Source organism: Micropterus salmoides, unplaced genomic scaffold, assembly GCF_014851395.1.
Source record: "Micropterus salmoides isolate LMB-PRFRI ecotype aquatic unplaced genomic scaffold, ASM1485139v1 Ms_hic_scaffold_15, whole genome shotgun sequence".
Taxonomy (NCBI): Eukaryota; Metazoa; Chordata; class Actinopteri; order Centrarchiformes; family Centrarchidae; genus Micropterus; species Micropterus salmoides.
In genome coordinates this window covers 16,651,634-16,675,511 of record NW_024040596.1, presented here as the reverse complement: position 1 = coordinate 16,675,511, position 23,878 = coordinate 16,651,634, and the positions used below count along the sequence as shown (strand labels likewise).

The 23,878-nt window shown below is 40.8% G+C and overlaps 1 protein-coding gene across 1 annotated transcript in view; it reads right to left on the bottom strand.

Moving 5' to 3' along the window:
* The window catches only part of igsf3 (immunoglobulin superfamily, member 3), a 67,480-nt gene extending 58,488 nt beyond the window's left edge, over window positions 1–8,992 (bottom strand). Inside the window, exon 1 of the mRNA XM_038720647.1 lies at window positions 8,025–8,992. Coding sequence (XP_038576575.1) covers window positions 8,025–8,064 — 40 coding nt within the window. The 5' untranslated portion in view covers window positions 8,065–8,992. The remainder of the gene's footprint in view (window positions 1–8,024) is intronic.
* Between the last annotated feature and the right edge of the window lie 14,886 nt (window positions 8,993–23,878).

Below are 23,878 nucleotides of genomic sequence, written 5' to 3'. Positions count from 1 at the left end.
TAAATATAATTAAAGCCTAAAAATGTGTGTGTATATTTGAAGACAATTCCCTATTTCTATTATGAATAAATCATTCAAAGACTGCGAGAAAGACAGTGAGAAACTGCAGCTGGATGACTCTTTTGCCTCTGTCCAAAAGGCCACAGTAAAAAAATTTAGTGTTTGAGATCAACTCATTGGCATGTATAACACCTACAGTCATAAGGCTAAACAATGCCAGGTTTTTCAAGGTTACACACACACACACACACACACACACACACAAACAAACAAGATGCACAAATCAAAATAAAGCTGGACTATTATGCCATACTATATTATACATAAATTACACTGTGAGCACATAAAGAAAATCAAGTTATGTATACAGGAAGTAAGCATACTCTCCATCATTTTCCTCTAGAATGCCCCTGTCAAATTGCTTTTAATTCTTCCACATAGATCACTGAATATGAGCACTGAATTGAAGGCACTTGACAAAGGAGACATTTTCAAACCTACAGTCCAGTACAGTCTTCTCACCAACGTACATATCAAAATAATCATATAGAAGATTCAGTGTTATAGTTTTCATATCATTTCGAGTAGATGCAGTCTTGTCAAATCTACAGTGCTGTGGGTCATTGAGAGCTTGGTAAGCATTAACAGTGTGACAGATGGTTACAGTTAGTCTGTATGTGATAAAAAGGAGATGTGGCAGGACTGTCTGTTCGCCACATGGAAGTGTTTAGGTTAGTAGTTAAAAGTGCCAATCATCTTTTCATCAATTGTTTCAAATTTTTTTCATCATCCCATCTACTATTTATTTCTGTTTATAACAGTGTGGGAGACACAAGGGTCAAGATATAGGGGGCAGAGGAAAGTTGTCAAACTGGTTCATTCATATCAGCCCATGCACACAAGCACAAACACAAACACACATTAGTTGTCAAACTGGTTAATTCATACCAGCCCATGAACACACACCAGTACGTTAAGTGCCTCAATCTACTCCCTTCGCCAAACCCATTAACTCTGTAAGGACATCTGCTACCCCACTAACCTCATCTCTCCAACCCCCAGTCCTAACCAACCTCAACCCTCCATCAAACACACACACACACACACACACACACACCCACCCCACCCTTTCTGAATGACAAAGCACTGTGGTCTCACATCTACCCCCAACAAAACTTTCACACAGACTATGCAACAACAACAAAAGCTCATCTCATAATGTCCTGTCATGAGCAACTGTTACAGCGGAGTCGACTGAATGTTTATAATTGTTGTAAAAGAATGTGAGGCTGTAAAACGCTCAGCTATCGTCGGTCATTATCCATCTTGTGCTTGTGCGCAATTAAGCCTGACAGCTGTATCTACTTTATGTACAGTGGTTAGTTTTTGTATGACTGGCAGCTTGCTATCAGTTCCCACGTTTGTGCATTAAGCTGCAGATTGGAAAGGAAACTAATTAACTATTAATTAGTCTACTTCAAACAGACTTTTTCTGCCATTGTCAGTCATTTTGCCTTTCAGGCAGAAAAAGACATGCGCTTGTAAATTCATGCATTTATGCATCAGCAATTAGACACAAACACACACACATCTCTTTGGTTTTAGGTGTAAAGCAGAGAAGAAGCACATTAACAGAACATAATGGCAAACTGAGTGAAGCGCTCTTTGTCGTTGCATAAGAGGGTGCTGATGGGGGATCGAACATGCATGTAGACATGCATGTTATTCATGTGAGCACACACATTTGAACGTCTACACCGAGCTGAGCGTGTGCCACTGAATGTGGATCCTTGGTGTACAGGTGGGGAGCGGTCGTCATAGTTACGCCGCCTGGTGTGTCTCCCACCAGCGTGGGATCTGCTTGGGTGGAGGATCAAGCAGGGAGCAGTAGAGTGTGGCTGTACTGGAGGACAGCAGCTCAGAGCGCTGTTGGTGCTTGTGTGTGTGGAGGAGTAAAGTGGAATCCTCTCACCGGCCAGTCACCATCACTCCCTACACAGAACAGCGGTGGGGAGGGGGAGCAGACCAAATCCCAAGGGGAAGAGGGCTGGGTTGGTCTTTTATGAGTAGAGAAGGTGCTCGTAAACAGTCCAAGGTAGATGTGGCTGTTAAACACAGATTCTTCCTCTGACACTGCGAGGAAGATGAAAATATCTGGTTTGGATCACACTTGGGGGCAGTTTCTAATTAGTGCTCTTTGAAGAGGAGGTGGGCTGGGCATAGTATTGTTCAGAAAAGAGTGGGGGAGGGAGGTCAGGGGCCATTCACTGGAGGAGGAGGAGGCAGCTAGAGTAGTGTTTGAGTGAGGAGAGGCAGAGATACATGCAAATCGGACCAAAATAACACTTAAACAGTTTACAAACCGAATGGCTAAAGGGCTATTGTTGGGATTGTTATCACAAAACACGAGATATGATCTTGGGCGTGACGAGATGTGCCAGGCACAGCCAGGCAATCCTGGCAGGGAGTTGTGATGTGGGAGAGTCCTGACAGTTAACCAGAGGTGCTGCTGCAGAGTCAAAATCAGACACAAAGCAGACGCTGCCTCTGTTCCAGCTCCGGCTCCAGCCACTTTCCTGATTCACTGTGGCAGGCAGGAAGTCTCCCTCAAGAACTTTGCTTGACTTCACACAGTCACTCATCTCCCCTTTTGAACTGGAGAGAGACTACCGCTCGGATCTGGGTCATCATTAAAAAAAATAAAACAGGCACCGCATGAGAATACTAGCTTTGATTAACAATTTTTTTTTTTTTTGCTCTACTACCAATAACGTTTAATCTCAAATGTTCCTTTGTCTCTTATGAAAGCGCCATTGGAGGAATAGTTGCTTTATTCCTTTCACCTTTGAGAGGATGGAGATGGGTGGAAACCTGACAACAAAGAACAGTAGGGTTGCTGTAAAACAGCAGTGGTAGTTGGGTGCGAGTTTCTGTTTCAGACTGTGAAGTCTGTATTACAATGCAATTACTTGCCCTATAGGTAGTAGATACTAACCAGTATTTGACTTGCCGTTAGATTCCCTCCCTGCAGCAAAGTCCACAAGCACAGAAACAAGTCCATGCCCCCCATCCAGATTCTATTGATCCATCACTAATGAGACATCTCAACTTTAATGAATATTTACTGCTACCTTGCGCATAAGCTGGTGAATGATATCCACGCTGACAGTCATGTTTCTGCTTTTGTATTGTTTGTTTTTTTGTCAGTTGAGTCAACGATGTTATGATATGAAAAAAACAATAGCACAAAAGACATCTTGTCGTGGGTATACACAAAGACGTGGGTCTAGTGCTTATGATGCAAACAAGCGTGCGTGCAACTACTGAATGTAGCAGGCACAGAAAATAACAAGGAGAGCAAACAGCATCACAATCAGACAGCTGCACGAGCCCGTACTTCCCCCAACAGAGAGAAGTAGGTCCTCAGTTTCTGGTGGCAGGAACCGGCAAAAATAATGACAATCACATGCACATAGACCAAACTTTTCCATAGCATTTATAGATATATACACATAGTTCTGCATCAGCTATACAGACGGTGAGTTATTGCATTTTGCCTCACTGTCTAGACAGCACTCTCTCTAATGTCAGCTGAGGCTTACACATGGAAAGCATTCCCAGTGTGATAACAGCTGACTCAAGAGACACAGCAAGGAGACACTTGGCTTGACCACACACACAAACCAAAATCCCTGTCATTTTGGGGCGGGAGCATCCAGCTGTCATTCTTATTTGGGACAGAGGAGAGGGTGGAGTGGGCAACAGGGAGTATCACTGCAAACTTTGAATCCTGACAAAGTTTAGAATGCCTTAGAGTTGACCTCAACATTCCCATGACCATAAAGAGTTAAGAAGTCAGTGAAAACAGTTTTGTGCATCGGTTTTCCTCTTCAAAATCGTAAGTAGTTTAAATAGTCTCTTTGTCCCTTTGTCTTTACGCAAACAAAGTAGTATCATAACTTTCCCTCAAACTAACATCATAATATTGAAAAACTACATGGCAATAAGTAAAGTTCACACAGCAGATTTTTAATTTCTTTCACTGTTAATTATAAACTTACCGTAAAAAATAGTTTAACATTAACAAATGTCTCAAATGGAAAATTAGATGAATCTCTCACCACTTTTAAGCCTTTGTGACACAGCACCACTTGGACAATCAAAACCCCTCTTTCACTCTACAAAAGTCTGAAAAAATAGGCTTATGCCTAAAATGGAAATTAACTCTAAAGTACCTTTATGTTGTTTGATTGGGCCAATTATGGACGGCCAGCTTTATACTCTGTTGGCTGATAAGCGTAAAGTTTGATAGCGTTAGAGCAACTACTTTCCTCTTTTCAATCAATAGCACTATAAGCCAGAATAACAGGCTATTGTTTCAGCATCTCACATCTGACTTGAAATTACTGATCAAAAATAGCATCAAAAAGCTCACTAAGAGATAAACCTGGCTATAAGGAACCAAGAAAACATCTACCGCACACAGGGAGGCAGAAAAGAAATGGAGGAGGATGAAAGCGAAATAAGATGCTCTTGAAGGATCATACCACTGTTTTTGCAAGTTTTACTTCCCTGACTAAAGGATGTAAAAGATATTACCGCTCAACTTTTTCCAAAGCATAGTGTTTCAACTTTTTTAAAGTATTTTTCTTACTGTACAGGTTTTTGTCTAATTCTGTAGTGAGTCTTAAAATATGGTGAGCATCAAGTCTGCAGTGTATTTTTTAATTCCAGTTTCATTGAAGTTTCGGTATTGTAGGTAATGCAGTTTAATTACAGACTGATGTGGGATTGTAGTCTGCACTGACTTACCTCGCAATAACAATAAATAACAGAAAATTAATGCAGGAAAAAGGGAAAAAAAAATTATATACAGCAGGGTTTAGAACATTTTAGGCAGTGATAGTATAGTATTTATGGTTTGCAGCAAATGAGCTAAAACGTGCAAAAATAAATGGTATAGTCCTTTAAGTGTCTGACTTGTGCTGAATATTATGTTATGAAGATGCAGCGGTTAGTCTGATTCTGTGTAAAGTAGACATTTTGGTTTTGTTTCTTTTGAAAAAATGGCCACATCCCACTTTTAACTGGTAAGAAACATGCATCACATTTTTTTCTATCCCGACAACCAACCATCTGACATAGGATTGTGCAAATTCATTCATAACATATTCAGATAGTGTGTGAACAGGGTGAGAACAGCGCCTGTCCTCCTGAGTTGGCAGAGCAAATCAAGATATATATATATAAAACATCACATAATGACAAATGTGTGAATAACTGCAGGAGGCAGAATGTGCATCTTGTCAGACATAAGCTTTAAGAGTTTCCTCTGTACAGTGTGAAGCTGCTCTGAGACCAGCTGAAACAGGACTAGTGGCAGCTCATCTGAACCTGGGTGAGTGCAGACTGCTCTCCTGTCAGCCCAGTAAATGGAAACCACTCAGGCATTTCACAGTTAAACCAGCCAGCCTCGCACATATTACATTTCAATTTAGTTATATAAACCGGGACGTCTTGGGTACTTTAGGTTGGCTCCCTGTTTCAAATACACTCTTGCACAAAAAGAAGCTCACACCCCCCCAAAAAAGCACACTGTGCTACACCACACCAAAAGCATGACATCTTTCTCACACTCTGTGGGGGAGAAGGAAGACATCCTGTTTGTAAAGCTAATAAACATTCATTCCTTCAGGCAACTCCTTTTATATGCTTTATATCATATACCCCAGTGCCACAAATAAGCAAGCGCACTCTCTCACACCTGGTTGCAACCTCAGCAGCATAAACAACACCGATATAAGATTTGCCAGCCAAAAATTGTGCAAGTGGTACTCCTGGGTTTAACAGTGGCTGATAGAGTCTCCATCTAACACACAGCTGTCATCCACCTTCATTTTACTTCTTTTTTCACAAACAAATGCAAGTAGAAACACATACGCCACATGACAGCTAATCACACACTAAATACAGATCCATGCCAATGTCATTTAACACAGATGCTTGTGCATGCACACTAGAAGACGGATTAACAATGGATATGGATATGGCAATATGTTGCCATACATTCTGTTCTGATGTGTTATTAATACACTAGTACCAATATGGCATTACTGGAACATAGTTGTATCCTCACTTTAAACCTGTAACAGTTCTGCTTGCTAATCAAATCAGCCTTTTGCAGGAAGATAAGATGGTTTTACAGTATATGAAGATGTCACGTGGGTACATATTGAAGTACGTGTTAAATACAGGCTGAGGTTCATGCAATGTTGCACGCAGCTTAATTCAAGTAGTAGAACACTTTGAACTGAAAGCTTTTTTAGTCTAGTGGATAAAAATAATGTGATTGGTTCCTGCTTTTGAGAAACATAATTTTGCCCTCTCAGAGGTATGTTTTCTTTTTTTGGATATTGTGATTGAAGGTTTTAGGGCTGAAACTATTATTTTCAGTATTGTTAAATCTACTGAGTCATTGTTTAATCTAAAAAATGCCATTAAATAGTGGAAAACACCCATGACAAGGTCCCAGTGCCCAATGGGACACCTTCAAATGTTTTGTTTTGTCTGACCAAACGTCCAGCCCCGAAGATATTCCATTTACTGTCATGAAACCAGAAAATATTAACATTTAAGAAGATAGAGCTGGAGAATTTTGCTTACAAAAAACAACTTCAAAATGATTATCAACATTGTTGGCAATTAATTTTCAATCGAACCACTGATTTTTAAGCTCTGGTGGATTTATTTGCAACATAATCACAGAATTACATTCTAATATCACCAATAATGCTGGCAGCATGTCATAATATGAGAGGCCCCGTTGTGATTTGTGCCAGTGATCCACACAGACACACCACATAAAACAAAACCCAATCTTTCTTAACAGCTGAAATTCTCTTCACCACCTCAAACTGCTTTCCATTTAACCATGTGATTCATGATTATTATGCAATATGAAAGCCTTCTCTTATCCAGCCTACACCGTATTAGATGTGTGCAGTCTTCTAGGCCTACATGGAACAATACATCTCAGGTTTTCACTGGAATAAGTCATTTACAGCCCGCATCCCAGTGAAAGTGACTTTTGATGTGGTGAAAGGGGACGTGAAGCAAGGCACAGCCTGGTAATCCTCTTGGCCAAGTGGGGGCCTCCAGCAGGCCGACTTCCACTCCACTCCCACTCCCGCCCCCCCTTCCTCTGTCGCCCGGCAGCGCTGACAGGCCTCCCCATCCAGGAACAGAAAAGCCATCTGGTGTTTGTTTGGGACAGTTCACAGGCAGGATGTTGTGTGTGTGTGTGTGTATATATACACACACACACACACACACACACACACACACACACACACACACACACACACACACATATATATAAGCAATCATGCCCCTATGAATGTTTGTATGTGTCAGATGGACTGTTATACACGTGAACATGTTGAACTCGCATTTGTCTGTGAAATCCAATAAACTGAAGGTAAGTGTCAAATGTGTGAGAACTAAACACACAGTGGGTTATGAGGTATGACTCTTTATAAAAGTAAGCTGGTACTGGGTGTCTTCCCACCCACTAGATGACTTCAAACCCTGGGGTCATGGGCACCTGCTGGTGATGTGTGATCCAGGTGCGTCTGTGTGTGTACCTATATAATATGTTTTATACATGTGTGTGATGGGTAATTACAGACAGCAGGTTGTTTGTTATGTTTATCCCTTAAACACAGGTCAGATTGTAAAGGGTTAATCTGCGACTAAAGTCCAAATATCACATTAACCTAGTTCAGCGCGCGCGCGCGCACACACAAATACACACACACACACATACATCTGTCATCAACTGTCATTATTGCAGTGATTATCGATGTAGCCTACTTCAACCTGACTCATGATGACTAGTACTAGTACTCCAAACTAACTCGTTACAAATACAGGTGTGCCGTGACTGAGACACAACAGATGCTTGATTCACCCAGTTAATCTAAACAAGCACAAATGAAGGCTGAAAGGTTCTTCAGATGACTTACCAAGCAGCGCAAAGGCAAGAAGGAGCGCACCGGTTGCCATTGTGCGTTGCCCCGCAGATTCACTTCCAATATATCCTTTAGACGAAGATGTGATGTCTGGTCGGATATGTCAGTGTGGTTAACCGCTGGTCCTGAATCCGAAAGGAGGTCTACGAATCCCGGGCGATAAAGGCAACCGGGGCTTGTCTTGAGAGTCAAATCCACAGCCGGTGAGTCCGGCGGTTTGCCAGTGTCCGACAGACTCACCACTCCGGCGTCCTCCTGCTTAAAAATGCCTCGGGTGTTGCTTCCCCTCGCTTTCACCCTCACCTATCTGCTTTTATCGCTGACGACGTGTGCGAATGCCAGGCGACCCAACCCACTCCCCGTTTACTACGCATCAGAGACTGCGGAGGCGATTCACACTCGCAGCCTCCCCGGCAAAAGACAAAAGTCCAGCGTGACTTGATCGCAGACAGGAGACTTAATGTGTAGGCTACTGGGAGATCTGCAAGGACTGACGGTTAGACCTTGCTATGATTGTCCTCCCCTTCTCTGATGGGAGAACAAATCGCAGTCCAAACAGGCTCTGGCTTCCTCCACGGCAAATCCCGGAGACTATAATCAATCTCCCACTATCGCTCCGCAGAAACCCCAATGGGCGGGCGCTCTAGATGAAGCAGACAAGGCTTTGTGCGCTGACACAATAAATCTGATTAATCAATGAATACTCCAACTCCAAACACTGGGTTCTCAATGGTAGCTATACTAACTTTACCACTACACCTGAACCGGTGTGTCCTTAATTCACAGCACATGCGGTTTAAAGACGGTTTAATATCCTTCACTCATGAATTCAAACACTGCCTGCTTATTTATAACCTGTCCGACAAATGCTGTGATCTGGTCTCAGTGAGAACTAGTCTACCGAGTCTACTGCTCCAAGGTTGTTTCCCTGCTTCCTGCTTGGAAAACTACTTTTGTTTGCCAGGCGCATTTGAAAACTCAACAGCGTGCAGTGTTTGCCCCCACCCCTCCTATCAGAGACCACGCCCCAGCTGTGTGGGATACCGTCCACTGTGGGAGAGGCCATATTTGCATTTCTGAAATTACATTCTAGGCCAGGACGTTGATTGTCTGAATAGGTTAAGCCAAGTGAAGGGTAATTAAAACTGGAAAGCCACCAATTTTCTCAGCTTTTTATTTTGCAAGTTAGAGTTTAACCACCTTCTGAGGCTGATACTAACCATTATGGCACAAAATCGCATCATAGGCCTACTGCATATTAAGTGCATGATGATTTTTTTTTCTAATTCTAGACTATTCAAATCAAATGGTGTTTATGCTGATCACAAAAGTCACCTTCTCATGCATGATTTACACTGCAGTCTGCGTGTTCTAGACATAAATTTTATATCACTCCCACCCCCCTATTTTCTGCTACCCTACACAGCCACACAACTGGCAATCAACATAATGAGGTACCATTCTGCTGGAAAACTGTAGGAAATATTAGCAACAGTTCGGTTGCAAGTTGCTTACTTTGACATATGCTTCGATTTATTTATTTGCACAACTCTGCTGCAATATTAGGAGGATCTCAAAATAGACAGGGTGAATGAGAGTTTGCAGGGAAACAGAAAATAGCACAATGAGATAATACTGCTTTGGTGTGAAGTTGTGAAAGAGCATTGCTTTCTGGAGAGGACAGAAATACAGAATCCAAAAAGCTCTAACTGAGTGAAACACAAAGCTCCCTCCGGTGTAATACATAAATAAATGAGCAGGCCTTTGCATGTGCATACAAAAAGTAATTGCAATGGACCCATCTGGTATTCTCTTTACCAACTGGGAATCGCAAGTTCCGAACACTGCCTGAATGCAACATGACTACCATTTGTTCGAAGCACTAAAAGTTATTTTTCTCCCTTTGGTCTGCCCATGGATTTCAATTCTGATAAAACTTCCTGAACAACCGGTGAAATGGGTCCGGGCCCTGAGGCACCAAGAGAGATGTTTACAGAATACAGGACGTTAAAGGGATATTTCACTGCTGGAAAGATGGTATTTTCATAAAAGTGGGTGTCTATGCAGTAGAAAGACGTAGCTAGTTTCGGAATTGGTGCTATATGACCAGAGAAAACAGAAGAAAAAGGCTGTAGTACTTGCTCAAAAGCTTGAAAACCTACAACAAGAATGCACTGGGCCCATTGCTCTCTAATGCCACTCCCAATCCCAAACTTCCCCTAATTCACAATACAGTCAGCACTGGTAACTCTGATAGCACCACCAGGTAACAAACTGGGGCATCATAAAAAACAGTAGTTCTCACACTATAACGCTGTGGTACAAGCAACATTGCACTTACTCTATGCTCAGACGTCTGTTTCTCCAAGCTGGCTTTTGCTGTTTTGTTGGTGAGGATAGCACTGTGCCACTATCCTCACCAGCTGGCGGTGCTTGACTCTCGGCTGTGGCGGCCTCTTCCTTCTCTATACGCCGTCATTCCTCCACATTGTATTCTGGCTCATATAAGTAGCCTGAATGTCTGATCCCAGTATTACATTATTAAAATAGGTTTCTTCCATATCTACAGGAGCATTGCCTTCTGCCAGTGGTTGTTCTTGCCAGTTGATTTTGGATAATGTGTTTTGATTTTGGAGCAGTTAGGAGCTGCCCCTCTCTTGATCCAACTGTCCATGGAGGCGGGCATACAAAAAAGTACAATCTGTAGTTTGAACAACAGCCCTAGAGCCGACATGAAGCAAAACGGAGAGCTCTGGGGGTAGGCAACATGGAGGGAAGTTAACCATTGTTCATTTGCATATACTACCCACATTATAATGATACAAAGCTGGTTAAAAAACGGCAGTTTCCCTTTAATAAACCGTAAACTGACATCTAAATAACAGTTACCCAAACTGTTTTCCCTCGTTCTGTCTAAATCTGTGACATTGAACAGAAAAGAGAGACAGCTTTTGGCATATTTATATAGAGAAAACAAAGGCTTGACAACCAAACATCCTGCCAATGAAAAAGTAATCCAGAATGGGATTAGACACTGGTTTGAAGCATGTGGGCAATAAGATCAGCCTCTCCAAAGGTCTATCCAGGTCCAACTCAGCTGAATTAATACCCAGCCAAACAGGGCTGGCTAGGTAGGCCATGTGCATCACACCTGGTCTACATATTGCTGCGCCTAAATTTAGCTCAGTTCTCCACAGACTCCGTATTGCATGGACGAGTGATGGCACAGTTTGCACAGGCAGGAAGCTAAAAGGCAGCTGTTATGTTGTTTGAGCCAAGCATCATGTTAGGACTGAAGATTAGATCACCTTTGACCCCTCACGCCAGTTTTGGCAACTATCCACAAGTGTGTTTTCTTAGAGAAAAATGGGCTTCAGAGGAATGTTTGCAAGTATAGTAGGGATCGCAGTAGGTCTCCATGGAAACAGAGAAGTCTGCATTGTGTGTATTTCATAACAGGGTCCATCACGAAGCTGGACTCTTGATAGCCATAGCCTCTTTTGCCAATATCTTGCGTAATTGTTTAGTGCTGTTTGAGACCTGTAGAGGACAACTTAATATTATTATTATTATTATTATTATTATCATTATTATTATTATTATTATTTCTTCTTAATATTTTAGTACTATACCATTCCAGCACTTCTTCTTCACTTCATCTTTTCAGCTGGTCTCAGCAAGGTTACATAGGCTGAGATGAGAGAGGCTCAATGTGGAGAAAGAGAGAGAGATTTGTTACATACACACATTTTCATAGTACGTCCTAAAAGTATATGAATGACTTATTGGATTCTCTGTGCATTTCTCTCTAGTGTCAAATGAATATGTCAGCTTTACAACAGGGAGTGCATAGAGGAAATTCACACGCATTCGCATGCACAGACTTTACACATTCATTAATGCATACATTAATGAAAACATGCACATACAGACACAAGTATCATTTCAAATCACAGAGGGATGTTTCTCACTGAGACAATACATATACATGTGTTGTATATATGTACCACACAAACACGGAACCACATGTGAACCCACTTTGTTGATGACTCTTCCAGCTGTATAACTGGGGTGCAAGGAGGATACAATGAATTACGTAAAAGCTCTGAAACAAATAAGAAAAATATGAATAAGTTAGAATGAATAACAAAAGCTCCTTGTTCTGATGCCATCAAAAAGCAGTAGAAAAAAAAATCTGAAACTACTTCTGGTCAAATTTCTTTGAAGATGCTTCCCTGTGAGGACTAAGAGAGCAAGGCAGAGAAGGATCGGGAAATAATCCAGATGATGGAGGGAAGATAAACAGAAAATGTGTAACCTTACATTGTCAGACAAAACTTATATTGCAATATGTGTTTCATCTGAATTAAACATGAGTACAAGTGGAGTTATGAGGTAAACAGGATTGGGCATTGCTCATAGGGAGAACAACTAATGTGCAAAACTACTTCAAGTTTGGACACGTTCACAGCTACAACTGTTTCTCCTAATGTGTACAAGTGGCAGGTTATTATGCTCTCATCTCATCCAGCTTCTTTTAGACGGTCATGTAAAGTGTATAGTTGCAGGTACCAACCTACCATATTGTATACTGTAGGGTTTGACAGTTAGCAGACTGACAGACAGCAGGCAGAAGGCAAAACTCCAGCTGGGACCAACCAGATTCAGGAGTGCTACTTTTCTATCGAGGATTTAATGTGAGCTGAGTCACTACACAGTCAAAGTAATACACTCCAATTTCTCACGCCACACTTCACATTGGCTCGGAAGATTACACACTGCATTGTCAGATAACCTTTGATTATATGCAGCTGAGGCTGGTGCAGTCAGAGATGTAATTTTGCCTTGATATTATAAACTATACACGTTCTGTTTTTTTTTAAACAGTCCTGCGCAACAAACTTACGCTGTATACAATTATAGCCAGAGTCAAGGAGCTTCATTTTACATTGCATTAGCCTACCAGGAGCACATATATCTACATTTTATTAATTATTCATCAAAGGGGCTCTTAATGTGGAGTATTAATATGAAATTACCGATTTTATGTTGCCTTCTATCTGTCTGTGTCTTCCATTCCTCACCTCTGACAGCCTTTCTCTCCCTTTCTGTGTCATTTCTGTGCTACATACTACTCAAACTTCATGTTTTTTCCACTTGAAATCTCTATTTGCCATGATTGCTTGATGATTATATTTACCGTCACTAAAGTATAGATAACCTTTGAGTTTAAAATGTCTTTTACAAGTTTATGTGTGTGAATGCCTGTTCATTGATGTACTGTATGTGTTTGCACTGTAGTTATTTTTGATTGTAAAGGAGTCATATAGTTTATACTTTCAATTTAGTTAACACACAGATTTTGCAGCAACTAGCTTACTACACTAGCATGAAAGCGTTCACTGGTTTTCCTGTATCTTTGCAGGTGGGTGTAACAACATTAATATACGTTCATTTAAATCTCCTTTGTTTTCAAACTACAGCAAAAGTGATGCTGCAACAATGACCGAACACCACATGTAATTTTCATAATCATTAACTGACAGGTGGTTGCTAGAAATATCCTATATTTATTTCATTGCAAATAATCACACTAGCTGAATGTGCCAATTAAAGGCTTTTGAATGAAGTGAACAAATACTTGAACATTGGAGTAACAATAGATCCTTTCACCCTGGCTGGGCAATCTTACTGTAGGTGTTATTACACTGTGCTTCACCAGGTGTAAATATGCACACATTGTCGGCAGCAGAGCCACCAGGCCACACTGAATAACTGAACAAGTCAGATACAATTATGGTTGTTTCTGGCAGCAGTGTAGGAAAAATTCTCCTGTGTCGCAAAGAAGGACAGCTGTGTACACTTGTTCTTCTGTTGCATGCAGCAGAACTAATTTTCTGAGATCTTCATTAAAAATAATTTTAGTGAGGTTCATGCATTCATCTCTCCTCTTCTCTCCGTCTGTCTGTCTTTGTCTTTTTTACTGAACTTGATTATGTGGGTGTTGCCCACTGTGCAAACACAGCTGAATGTCATACATTATTCATTTGTAGTGTACTGGACAAAGTGACACACACACACACACACACACACACACACACACACACACACACACACACAGATGTTGTATTCTCAGGTAAAAGCCCATGATGGCAAGGGCATCAAGGTGAGCTTAGACACACTATGATGATTGTTCCACTTTATGCCCCAAAACACCAACTGCATTACACAACACACATTTCATCATCATCCCTCGCAGGTACAGGCTTGTCCTTTTTGCTGTTGGGTAACAACAACAAAGCAGATGCTATCTATCAAATCCGGGCTGGAAAACATGCTTTGTTTCTCACGGTCACACTTAGCGGCGCTTTTGCTTTGTGCATGCAGAACAAGGTAACTCATCCTCACCACACACCCCTCTAAACTGACATGACTCATGACTGGAAGAGGAAGTGTGTGGGCAAAAACGCTTTTGGAGGCACAGTTAATACACCACCAGATTACTGAATCACAGCATTATCCAAACTGGTAACAATAGAGGGGCGCTGCATGTGAAATTTTATTAGTTTTAATGGATACTTGATAGTATATGTCATGCTGAGTGTTGATGTTCACTTGTATCCACCTATATCCTTTGAATTTCACTACATAAACCCTCTGATGCACATCATCGGTCAAAGTAACCTGACTGAGTTTTTAGTTTCTATATCTTTGCAATACATTAATTTAATAATTCCTCAGTTCACTTGTTTTTGATAATCACTTACTTTTTGAATAAAAATTTTGTATCAATACCCTCCTAATGCACAACATGGGTAAAAATGACCTGTATAAATTATTATTTAATGCATCACTCAGTGATTCTTTTAAAATCAGTTTATTTCATCATTTAAAATTCCACAGAGTCATTTAATATCCCCCGTGTTGTTCCCCCGTAAAAACAAACAAACAAACAATCACAAATCTGCCTACCAGCACATCCAAAGCTCACTATCATGTGATCAGATCCATACACGATCAAAATTATAAAACAAATAATATAATGTGTTGTAATTGCTGAACTAGATGTTCAGAGATCTAGATGTAACTACCTGAGGAAAGTGGCTTCATACATTACTTAGCATGAAAGCATGAGAGTGGAATAAGTCTTACCTACTACAGCCATACTTCTTCTACAACCTCAAAACAGGGAGGATTTCAAAACCAAAGCACAGGGTCTGAAACAAAAATGAGTTCCTCCATTATGGGGACTTAATAAAGAATGAAAATAACTAAATAACAAAGTTCAACAGCATTTTTATGTTAATTAGGTCTACTTTTCTTTAAAAATCTTTTCATTCTCAGGAAAGAATACAGAATAAAATGTTTTGCCCCTTAGAGAGTCTGTGCATGTCTGAAAAACGAGAGTCTCTGGTTGGCAAGTATGACTGCACCACCATCACCTAATTTTCAGCAAGAAAGCAAATAAGCACATTACCCAAAATGTCGAACTATTCCTTTATGAGCATGAGCCACTGTGCTTCACTATAATCTGCAATTACTTCTGTCCTAGTGTCCTTGAGCAAGTTCCTAACCCTCAGAAAATCTCGGAAATTACAAAAATTTCCAGGCCATGAACTTGTGTCTCTGCAACAGCACTGAGAAAATGATGTGACATCATCACTGATGGGGAAATCTGAAACGGGTGCCACGGTCTCAGGGACACAAGTATTAAATCCTGTTAAAGGTCACATTGAGGTATTGATGGCAATGACACTCAATAAGTCACACAATAAATTCATTGTACAGCAAGTGACTCAGATAAAGGCCCGGTGCAGAAGCTTATCTGTCTATCTATCTAACAATGATGGAAGATGATATTCTGTTTTTTTATTTAGATCAAGGCAATCAGTGCACTGATACTTTATCAAACCATTCAGATGGGAGCTGAGTTTACAGATAAAGATTTCTGAGTCGGTTGTTTAGAAGAGGGCTTCTTACACTAAATGAACAAGTCAGTTCGATCTTATCCCTACCAACAGAAGAAATATGAGCTGCCTGCCTACCTCAGCTGAGTCATGCACTTCACTCTCATAAACAAACACACGTGTGTGGAATACACAGACACACAGACACAGACACAGACACACACACACACACACACACACACACACACACACACACACACACACACACACACACACACACACACACACACACACACAGAGTTTAGGACACATATACAGATGCTATGAAAAACATCGCCTCTGATGCAAACCCTATCACATGCTAGCACTCCCATGCAAAACACTTTCCCTGACATGTCTTTGAGCATGCTCTCCTTTTTCATCTCACCAAGATAAATCAGTCACATTCATATGGGTTTTTCATGTCCTTCAATATTCATGACCAGAGGCACACAGTGCTACATTTTGAACCTAGCGAGACACTGCTCTGTAGAGGGAGAGAAGCTGCAAAATATCAACATGTAAGAAACGTGTGCGGACCTGGAGAGAGTCAGGTATGCATACTTACAAGCATGTGTTGACTGTGCAGAAAATCCAATCTTGCCCAAACAAACAGCTGTACCAATCAGAGGACACTTGATCCAATGAATCATAACATACAACCTTTTGCACATCTTGACATTCTCATCTTACATCATGAAGCCAGAAATAATTCTTGCGGGTCCGTATTGATTTTTTTGCATTCAACCTTTGGCACTGAAAGCTGTTGAAGAAAAGTAATCACAGTTTGCAATGCTGTTGTACTAAAATGAGAGTTTAATTAGCAAAAACATATTTTCATTTTATATCAACAGGATATTTGGAGTCAACAGCATAAACTTGTGATATTAGTACAGTAAAGGTTCTAAGGGATATTAGTTCAAGGCCTTGTAAACGCTTCAGGATGTTCAGGGAATTCATTAATCAGACTGTCGTTGATAGATTTGGCTTAGAATTGCATGGCTGATGAGCCATCACAATTCAAAACAATTGATGAATTAAGCTTTTATGTAGAGTCACCTTTGCCTTTCAGTTTCTGTCAGAGGAAAATACTGTTGATTGACTTTTACCCCTCTGGCAACAAACTTACTGTACATGAAATAAATTACATTGCAAATAAACTCATGAATAAGTTAAATGCAAACATAAAATAAAATAAGTTTAGTCTAGTTTTAGATCTAGTTGGACCGTGTCCCATGAATACATGCTTCATTGTAAGCCTGTTGTGAGCAGCTAATATTGCGGCTGAGTTATCTCGATTCAGGATTTACTCTCACTCCCTCAGGACTCCATACGGTATCTTTGCTCTTCTTGGTCCACATTCTTCAATTGTGAGTGTATATTTCGGAGAGGGGGTTGGGATTGGAGGTGGGGGTTGGGGGAGTGAGAGAATTAGTTTTCCTCCCTCTGAACCAGGCAGGGCTGTTTGCCAAAGAGTTTTAATTGATTTTGAAGTGGTAGCTGTTGGGAATGCCTCTCACCGTTAAAACATGCTTGACACACAGAAATCAAAACAGCTTATTACCACATCAAAGGGGCAACCACCAGCTTGCCATTTGTGTAAACTAAATCGCCAATTTTGATGACACAGTTCTTTTTTTATTTTAAATGTTAATTTATAAACTTCCCGTTAGCCATGCTAGGGTCATCCTATTGAGTATGCTCAGGGTATGCAACAGCCATTAGCTTTTGGGGGAAGGATTGTTTCTTCGTGCTTTATCATATACAGAGAGGCAGTAGGGGAGTATTTATACATCATAGCAGGATGTGGAGCAAAAAAATCCAAACCAAATCTCTCCCCACAAAATGTATGATTGAATTGTGTCGGTAAAGTATCGGAGTTTGTACATCCTCTCAGGTGTTTATCTGAGTTACAAGTAGCTCAATGTACAGGTTCAGTCATTTGTTCTCCGCAGCTCCGATAACAGACAGTCTCCTGCACGGCGGGAGGCTCAGCTCTGGGATAAGGAAGCTGCTTACCAACAGGAACACCAATTACTGCACACTGCATCATGGAGCCTAATGGGCCTGCTGTGGCACAGAGACGCTCAGGATGAAAGACTTGTAAGTTCTCTCATAGCAAAACCTGTATCTTAAATAAGGACCTAATGCTGACACTAGTTGTGATAAAGCTTTATCATTGTATAGCTTTCCTTGCTCAGCTCACATACAGTGTTAAATATACTGGATATGGTCCATTAAAAGGACAGCATCAGCTGTTAAGTGGCCATAAACCAGGATCTAAACTCACTTAAGCTACTACACCAACACACAGAAAAGCGAGGTTAGCGAGCATGACAAACATGCTAGAGGGCTACACAATTGTATCCTGCTTGAGGTTCACCAGGGGTTTGCCTTTAATGTTAGCTGTGTCTGCAACTGATTTGGCTATCTCTGTTGTAAACAGATTATTAAATGTGAAGAAAATGTTTGTGCTATTAGAGTGTAAGCACCTCCAGTGAATTGGAAACTGTAAATACCCAAAAGGGCAGTATATTCATATTCATATATTTGGCTATCATATACATATCATCATAAGTCAGAAAGATCATTTAAAATATGACAGTATTTATTCCAGTGTGGGAAAATGGTTTAGGGCAAGTTTCCAGGTTGATCAGGTACTCTGAAGAATAAACCTTAAAAGGTAAATCAGCACTGAATTACACAGAGTAAAAAACTGCTGCTGAAATGCCATCTATGTGTGAAACTGCTGAGCATGCTGCACTCTTGGCCACACCCCAATCAGTGGTGTTTTGAATCATCTCCAAAAAATAAAATCACATGCTTTTCCATCTCTGATTGCAATGTAGCTAGAGGTGAAACGTGTTTCAAACTTTCATTGCACCAGCAATTTTCTGCCTTCAATCAGTGTGGAGATTTCCTTTGACTCGAAAGCAAGGTAAACAGAGAAAAAAAATATTTATAACAAAATTCACAATAAAGTATTAAAGGATATAGTCAACCTGTCAGTACTAAATTTGTAGCATGCTATTCAAATGCTGCTAAACAGCACTAAATAGGCATATTCCGTGTATTCCTGATGGAAAATTTCCTAACTCAAGGTTTTAAACCATAATGAAATTAAAAGAGCAGCTTCTGTGATGACTGCATCTGTACTGTATGTAATTAGGCAGAGTGGCAGATGATAAATAAAAGAAAACGTCACATAAAAGTATCATGGGACCTCTCATGACCTCCATTATGACTTTGAGTCTGCCTGTGCTCTGGACTAGAAAAAAACACTACCTACATATAGACATGGACCAGACCATTTCTGTGCCCTTAAGGCCTACTGTGTCACACTGTAAGACACTGATGATGTGTGACAGGCCTGTCTGCCTCACTGTCACATCAACCAGCTGCTCAAAACGAGAGAGAGAGAGAGAGAGAGAGAGAGAGAGAGAGAGAGAGAGAGAGAGAGAGAGAGAGAGAGAGAGAGAGAGAGAGAGAGAGAGAGAGAGAGAGAGAGAGAGAGAGAGAGAGAGAGAGAGAGAGAGAGAGAGAGAGAGAGAGAGAGAGAGAGAGTCTTTTAGCTTCATTTTTCTCCATAGACTTACCTGCTTTGGCCAGCGAGCCATGATGGAACAGATAAGTGTCACAGAAAATGCACTACTAAGGATGATCAATGAGATTTATAGAGATTAATGTCAGTCAACTGGTTCCTTTACGCTTATGAACACTTTTTTTTAACTTTTACTGTTAATACTCTCAAGGCGTTGGTTACCATGGTAGCCACAGGGTGATCTGAAAGGGAGGATGGTAATCAGATCCTCTATTTTAGCTGAAGTGATTCCACATTAAGCACCAATATACTGTGAAAATATGTGGAAAGGTCCTCCTACAGTATTTCTGGCCAGAAGCGTAGATTATGAAATGAAAAATAAATGTTATGACTTACTGTTGTATGTGTTCAGTCAGAAAAATATGACTCACTGAGTGGAGATGTTTGCATTAATGTGAATGTATGTAGCTATTATGGCAATCTGAATGTGAATGCTTCCGTATGCTTCATGAGAAAGTGCATATTTGTTTGTCTGTGGTTGCAGATGTATACAAACATGAGAGCTGTAAATGTGCCAGGCCTTTGGTCGAACTGTACAGTGTTTGTCAGCTAATTAGCAACATGAGTTAGTGCGACAGCAGTTGGGGGAGCGCGTCACACGCAGAGAAAGGCTGATGGGAACTGATGGGCGCAGCAGAGCATCGTTGCTGGTGACTGAGGAAGAGGAGGGGTGGTGACAGCATCTAAACCACTGCTAATGAAGACATCAGCTCTCTTGCATAGCTATCTTAGTCACAGGCGAGGCAGCCGTCAAAACTGGCATTATGGCGCGAATACATTGCTCAGGCGGTGTGGAAGAATCATCAGATGTACTGTACACATGCTGGTGTAGAGAACACAACCATTTGTGCTTGTGAAAATACAATTATCTCACTCCAGTAGGGATGGCGGTGTCCTAGTGGCATGGTCAAATGTGCAGAACTCAACTAAAGAAAACAGCAAATACAATCAGATCGTCTCTGTTTGCTTGATGGTTTTGTCTTATGTGAGCTGTACTTCTTTCTGTCTGTATTTGCCTATGTTATTTTGGTACGCAGGCAAATACAGTAATCCACAAAGGCTGGAATAGAGTGGTTTAAAGCAGCAAAGGCAGTTGAAAGTTTTTATTCACTCAGTCATTTCAGGTTGCTCTCATTGAGCTTAGTGTTGCCATGACAATTTGAAGGCTACAGTATTGGAAAGAGAACATCTCTTAAACGTGAGTTTCGCAGTGGTGTAGGTGTACATCATGGAAGAAAATAACCATACTTGGCTGAAGAAAAAAAAGAGTTCTGGATCTTCAAAAAAAAGGCAAAGTAAAGATAAACATGAAATTTATACAGTAAAATAGTGACATAATAAATGCCAAAGAAGATAATAAGATGAAAGCAACATCAAGCAGGCTGCCTATAAAGTGTGCAGGAACTTTAGCTTACAGCAAGACTATGGCAGCAATCTATTTCATGGTCTCATTCCTCTAATAACAAGGTGTAGAGTGGTTCAAGTCAAACTGACCATGACATTTCTTCCCTCTCTACCCTCCAGGAAAACATTTTGGATGCGTGTGAGGAAAGCCTTCAGTGCTAGGGGCTGATGTATTGGCTGATTAGCAGCTTGCATGGCCTCTGCTGATAGAGTTTCACAGAGCTCTATTTGTTGCCCTGCTCTGAGATACCAATGAACCAATGTTTTGGAAGCAGCTGACATTTCAGTTAAGAGGCCTTTTCTCTGCAGCAGCTCTGTCAGCATCAAAATCAGATAACCTCAAACTGTATACAGACAGTGTTAAAACCAGCTGAACTGTTGTTTTCCTATTTTCTCACCCAGGAAAGTCAACAACTTCAGTCAGAAATCACAGTTGTGCTAAATTAAAAAGTCCTGTTCTGGCTGACATCTCAGATTTCATGCTACTTCTGCCTCCTTGGTGATGCTTGATTCAGATTGCCCTCAGATCGTGAGCACGTCATCTGAAAGCCAAATAGATGTATGGCAATTCCCACTGAATTAGTTGTTCAATTATTCACATTGGCAACATGTTGCCACTAGTATTTATTGACATAAATTCCCAATGATTTATTAACGATTTATTAATTATCCAAATGATGAAAGTTATGATAACGGCCATGACTGCAAGGCTTGCACCAATAGGAAAGCAGCAGTGTCATACTAGAAGCCCCTGCAGTCCTATAAAGAAGCATCAACAATGTGTTTGTTTCATTTTATCAGCTCTGGAATGTATGTTGAATGTAATCCCAAGACAAAAAAATCCATTTCTTGTTTGTAAGTGGGATGGAAATGTCTTTGCTGTCTTGTTAAATGGAGTGGTCGATGGAGAATAGGAGTAAAGGAATGGCAAGAAATATGTTCAATCAAGAGTCAGTTAAGATTCATTGTTTTATTCATGTGCCTACCGGCGCAATATTATAAAAAACAACAACAACAAAAAGGCAAGATTGATTTCATTTTTAACACATGAATCAGCACATGCTTCATGATGCTGTTATAAAGAATCATCACCCTCTCCATTTTTTTGTCTACTTTCTATCAGGGGAGAGACGCAGAATACAGCAAACATGATTAAAGGTAGCAGCATGTAGACAGACAGACACAAACATGAAAGACACATGCATGTATATTGGTAAGCTACATTATCATAACAGGATGCACACAGATAAAGCTTTGGGGTGTTCATCTGTGCAGTTCTAGCATGAGAGAGTACAGTGAAAGAAAGAAATGGGAGCTCTGAGTTTCTTGAGCGCTCCCTTGACAGGGAGCAGAACAGGCTATTACTTCATATTGCACCATTTAAGCTGTTTTTATTTTGGACTCTCCAGCTCCTTCTACCAGCCGGCGCTGTCTCTAGGGATAACAATCAGGCCTCTACAAGAAAAGGAAGACAGCTCTTTACAGTTTAGAGAGTTGTATACAGTTTGCATGTCTATATATTTGTGTGTTGGGGTGGGGTTGGATAAATGAGGTAATTCTCTGTTTGCATAAAGAGACCGCAGCTGTCAATCATGCTCTGTTTGCTTCGGGTCTTCTCAAATGCTGCTATTTTTGTGACAGTGTGCAGTCTGAGATGTCGCCTTTACACACTGCTTTCAGCCTCTCCACCTGTGTGTCTCTGTCCAACTTTGTAGGCAGTTTTTCCTCTGCTCTCTCACTCGTGTGGACAAACACTTGATTGCAAAGCCCTTGAACTCGGCAGAGAAAGAAATCTGCAGTTTTACTTTCTTATATTCTCCAACTGGGTGCTGCAATGACAAGCTCTGAAGCAATCTGACTCAACCCTTTCTATGTTAACCTGTTGCCTACTAAGTCTGTCCTTTTGGCTATCAATAGCTCCCTCTAGTGCTGACAGATGATAGGACTGATGTTGAGAGACAGAGAAAGAGTAAAACCATGTAGCTCACGGTTCGGGTGAGGAACCGAAGGCTGTTCTGTCAGGCTTGTGGTCCTGTGAGAAATGGGAATATCAAAGGCGAGACAGGGCCATGAGGGAGTAGAGATGAGTTGAGGGTATAAGCAGAGAGATTCAGTGAGCTGAGGTGAGAGGAGGCAAAAAGTGCTTCAGAGAAGACTTTCAGATTTCAGGAGAGCAGTTACGTAATTCGCGCAGATGGTAGTTTGAGTGTCTCTCTCCCCTTGTGTCCCCCCTACCTCTGCCAGGAAACATTATCCTCTTGTTCAAGAGGTTTGAGGGCTAACTTTGATCACTTGTGTTTACTGTGTGTATGTGTGTGGACAGAAATCTGTTTACACAGTCACATTGTGGGGACTCGCCTTCCTTTTGGGGATAAAATGCAAGTCCCCATAATGTAAATCATTACATTTTAATATGAAGACTTGGTTTAAGGTTAGTTTAAGGTTAGGTTTAGGTTAAGGGTAGGGTTACGGTAAATCTCCAGGAAATGAATGCAAGTCAGTATTCTCTGAAGTGATGGAATCACAACTGTGTGCACAAAATAGCTTTGACAAGGATGGATGTGGGATGTAGGGATGCTGAGGGAGCTGCAGCCCCCCACCTAAAATTAGACATAATAAATACCATCAGTTAAATCTATTACTTTCTTATTTTTTACTGGAATTTAAATGCATAGTGGACTATTGGTAGGAAAGAGGTTTATATATGTTGTTTATGATTAATATGTATTACTCTAGGAAACTGGAAGAGTCAGGGCATATGGTCAGACAGACCCAGACAGTTAAACCAGCCAACTACAGTTAGAGTGCATAAGGTATCTGCAATTACTGCCACTGTACAGTGACACATAGAACAACCGTAGAACAACATTATGAAATATATAAAATATATAAAAACA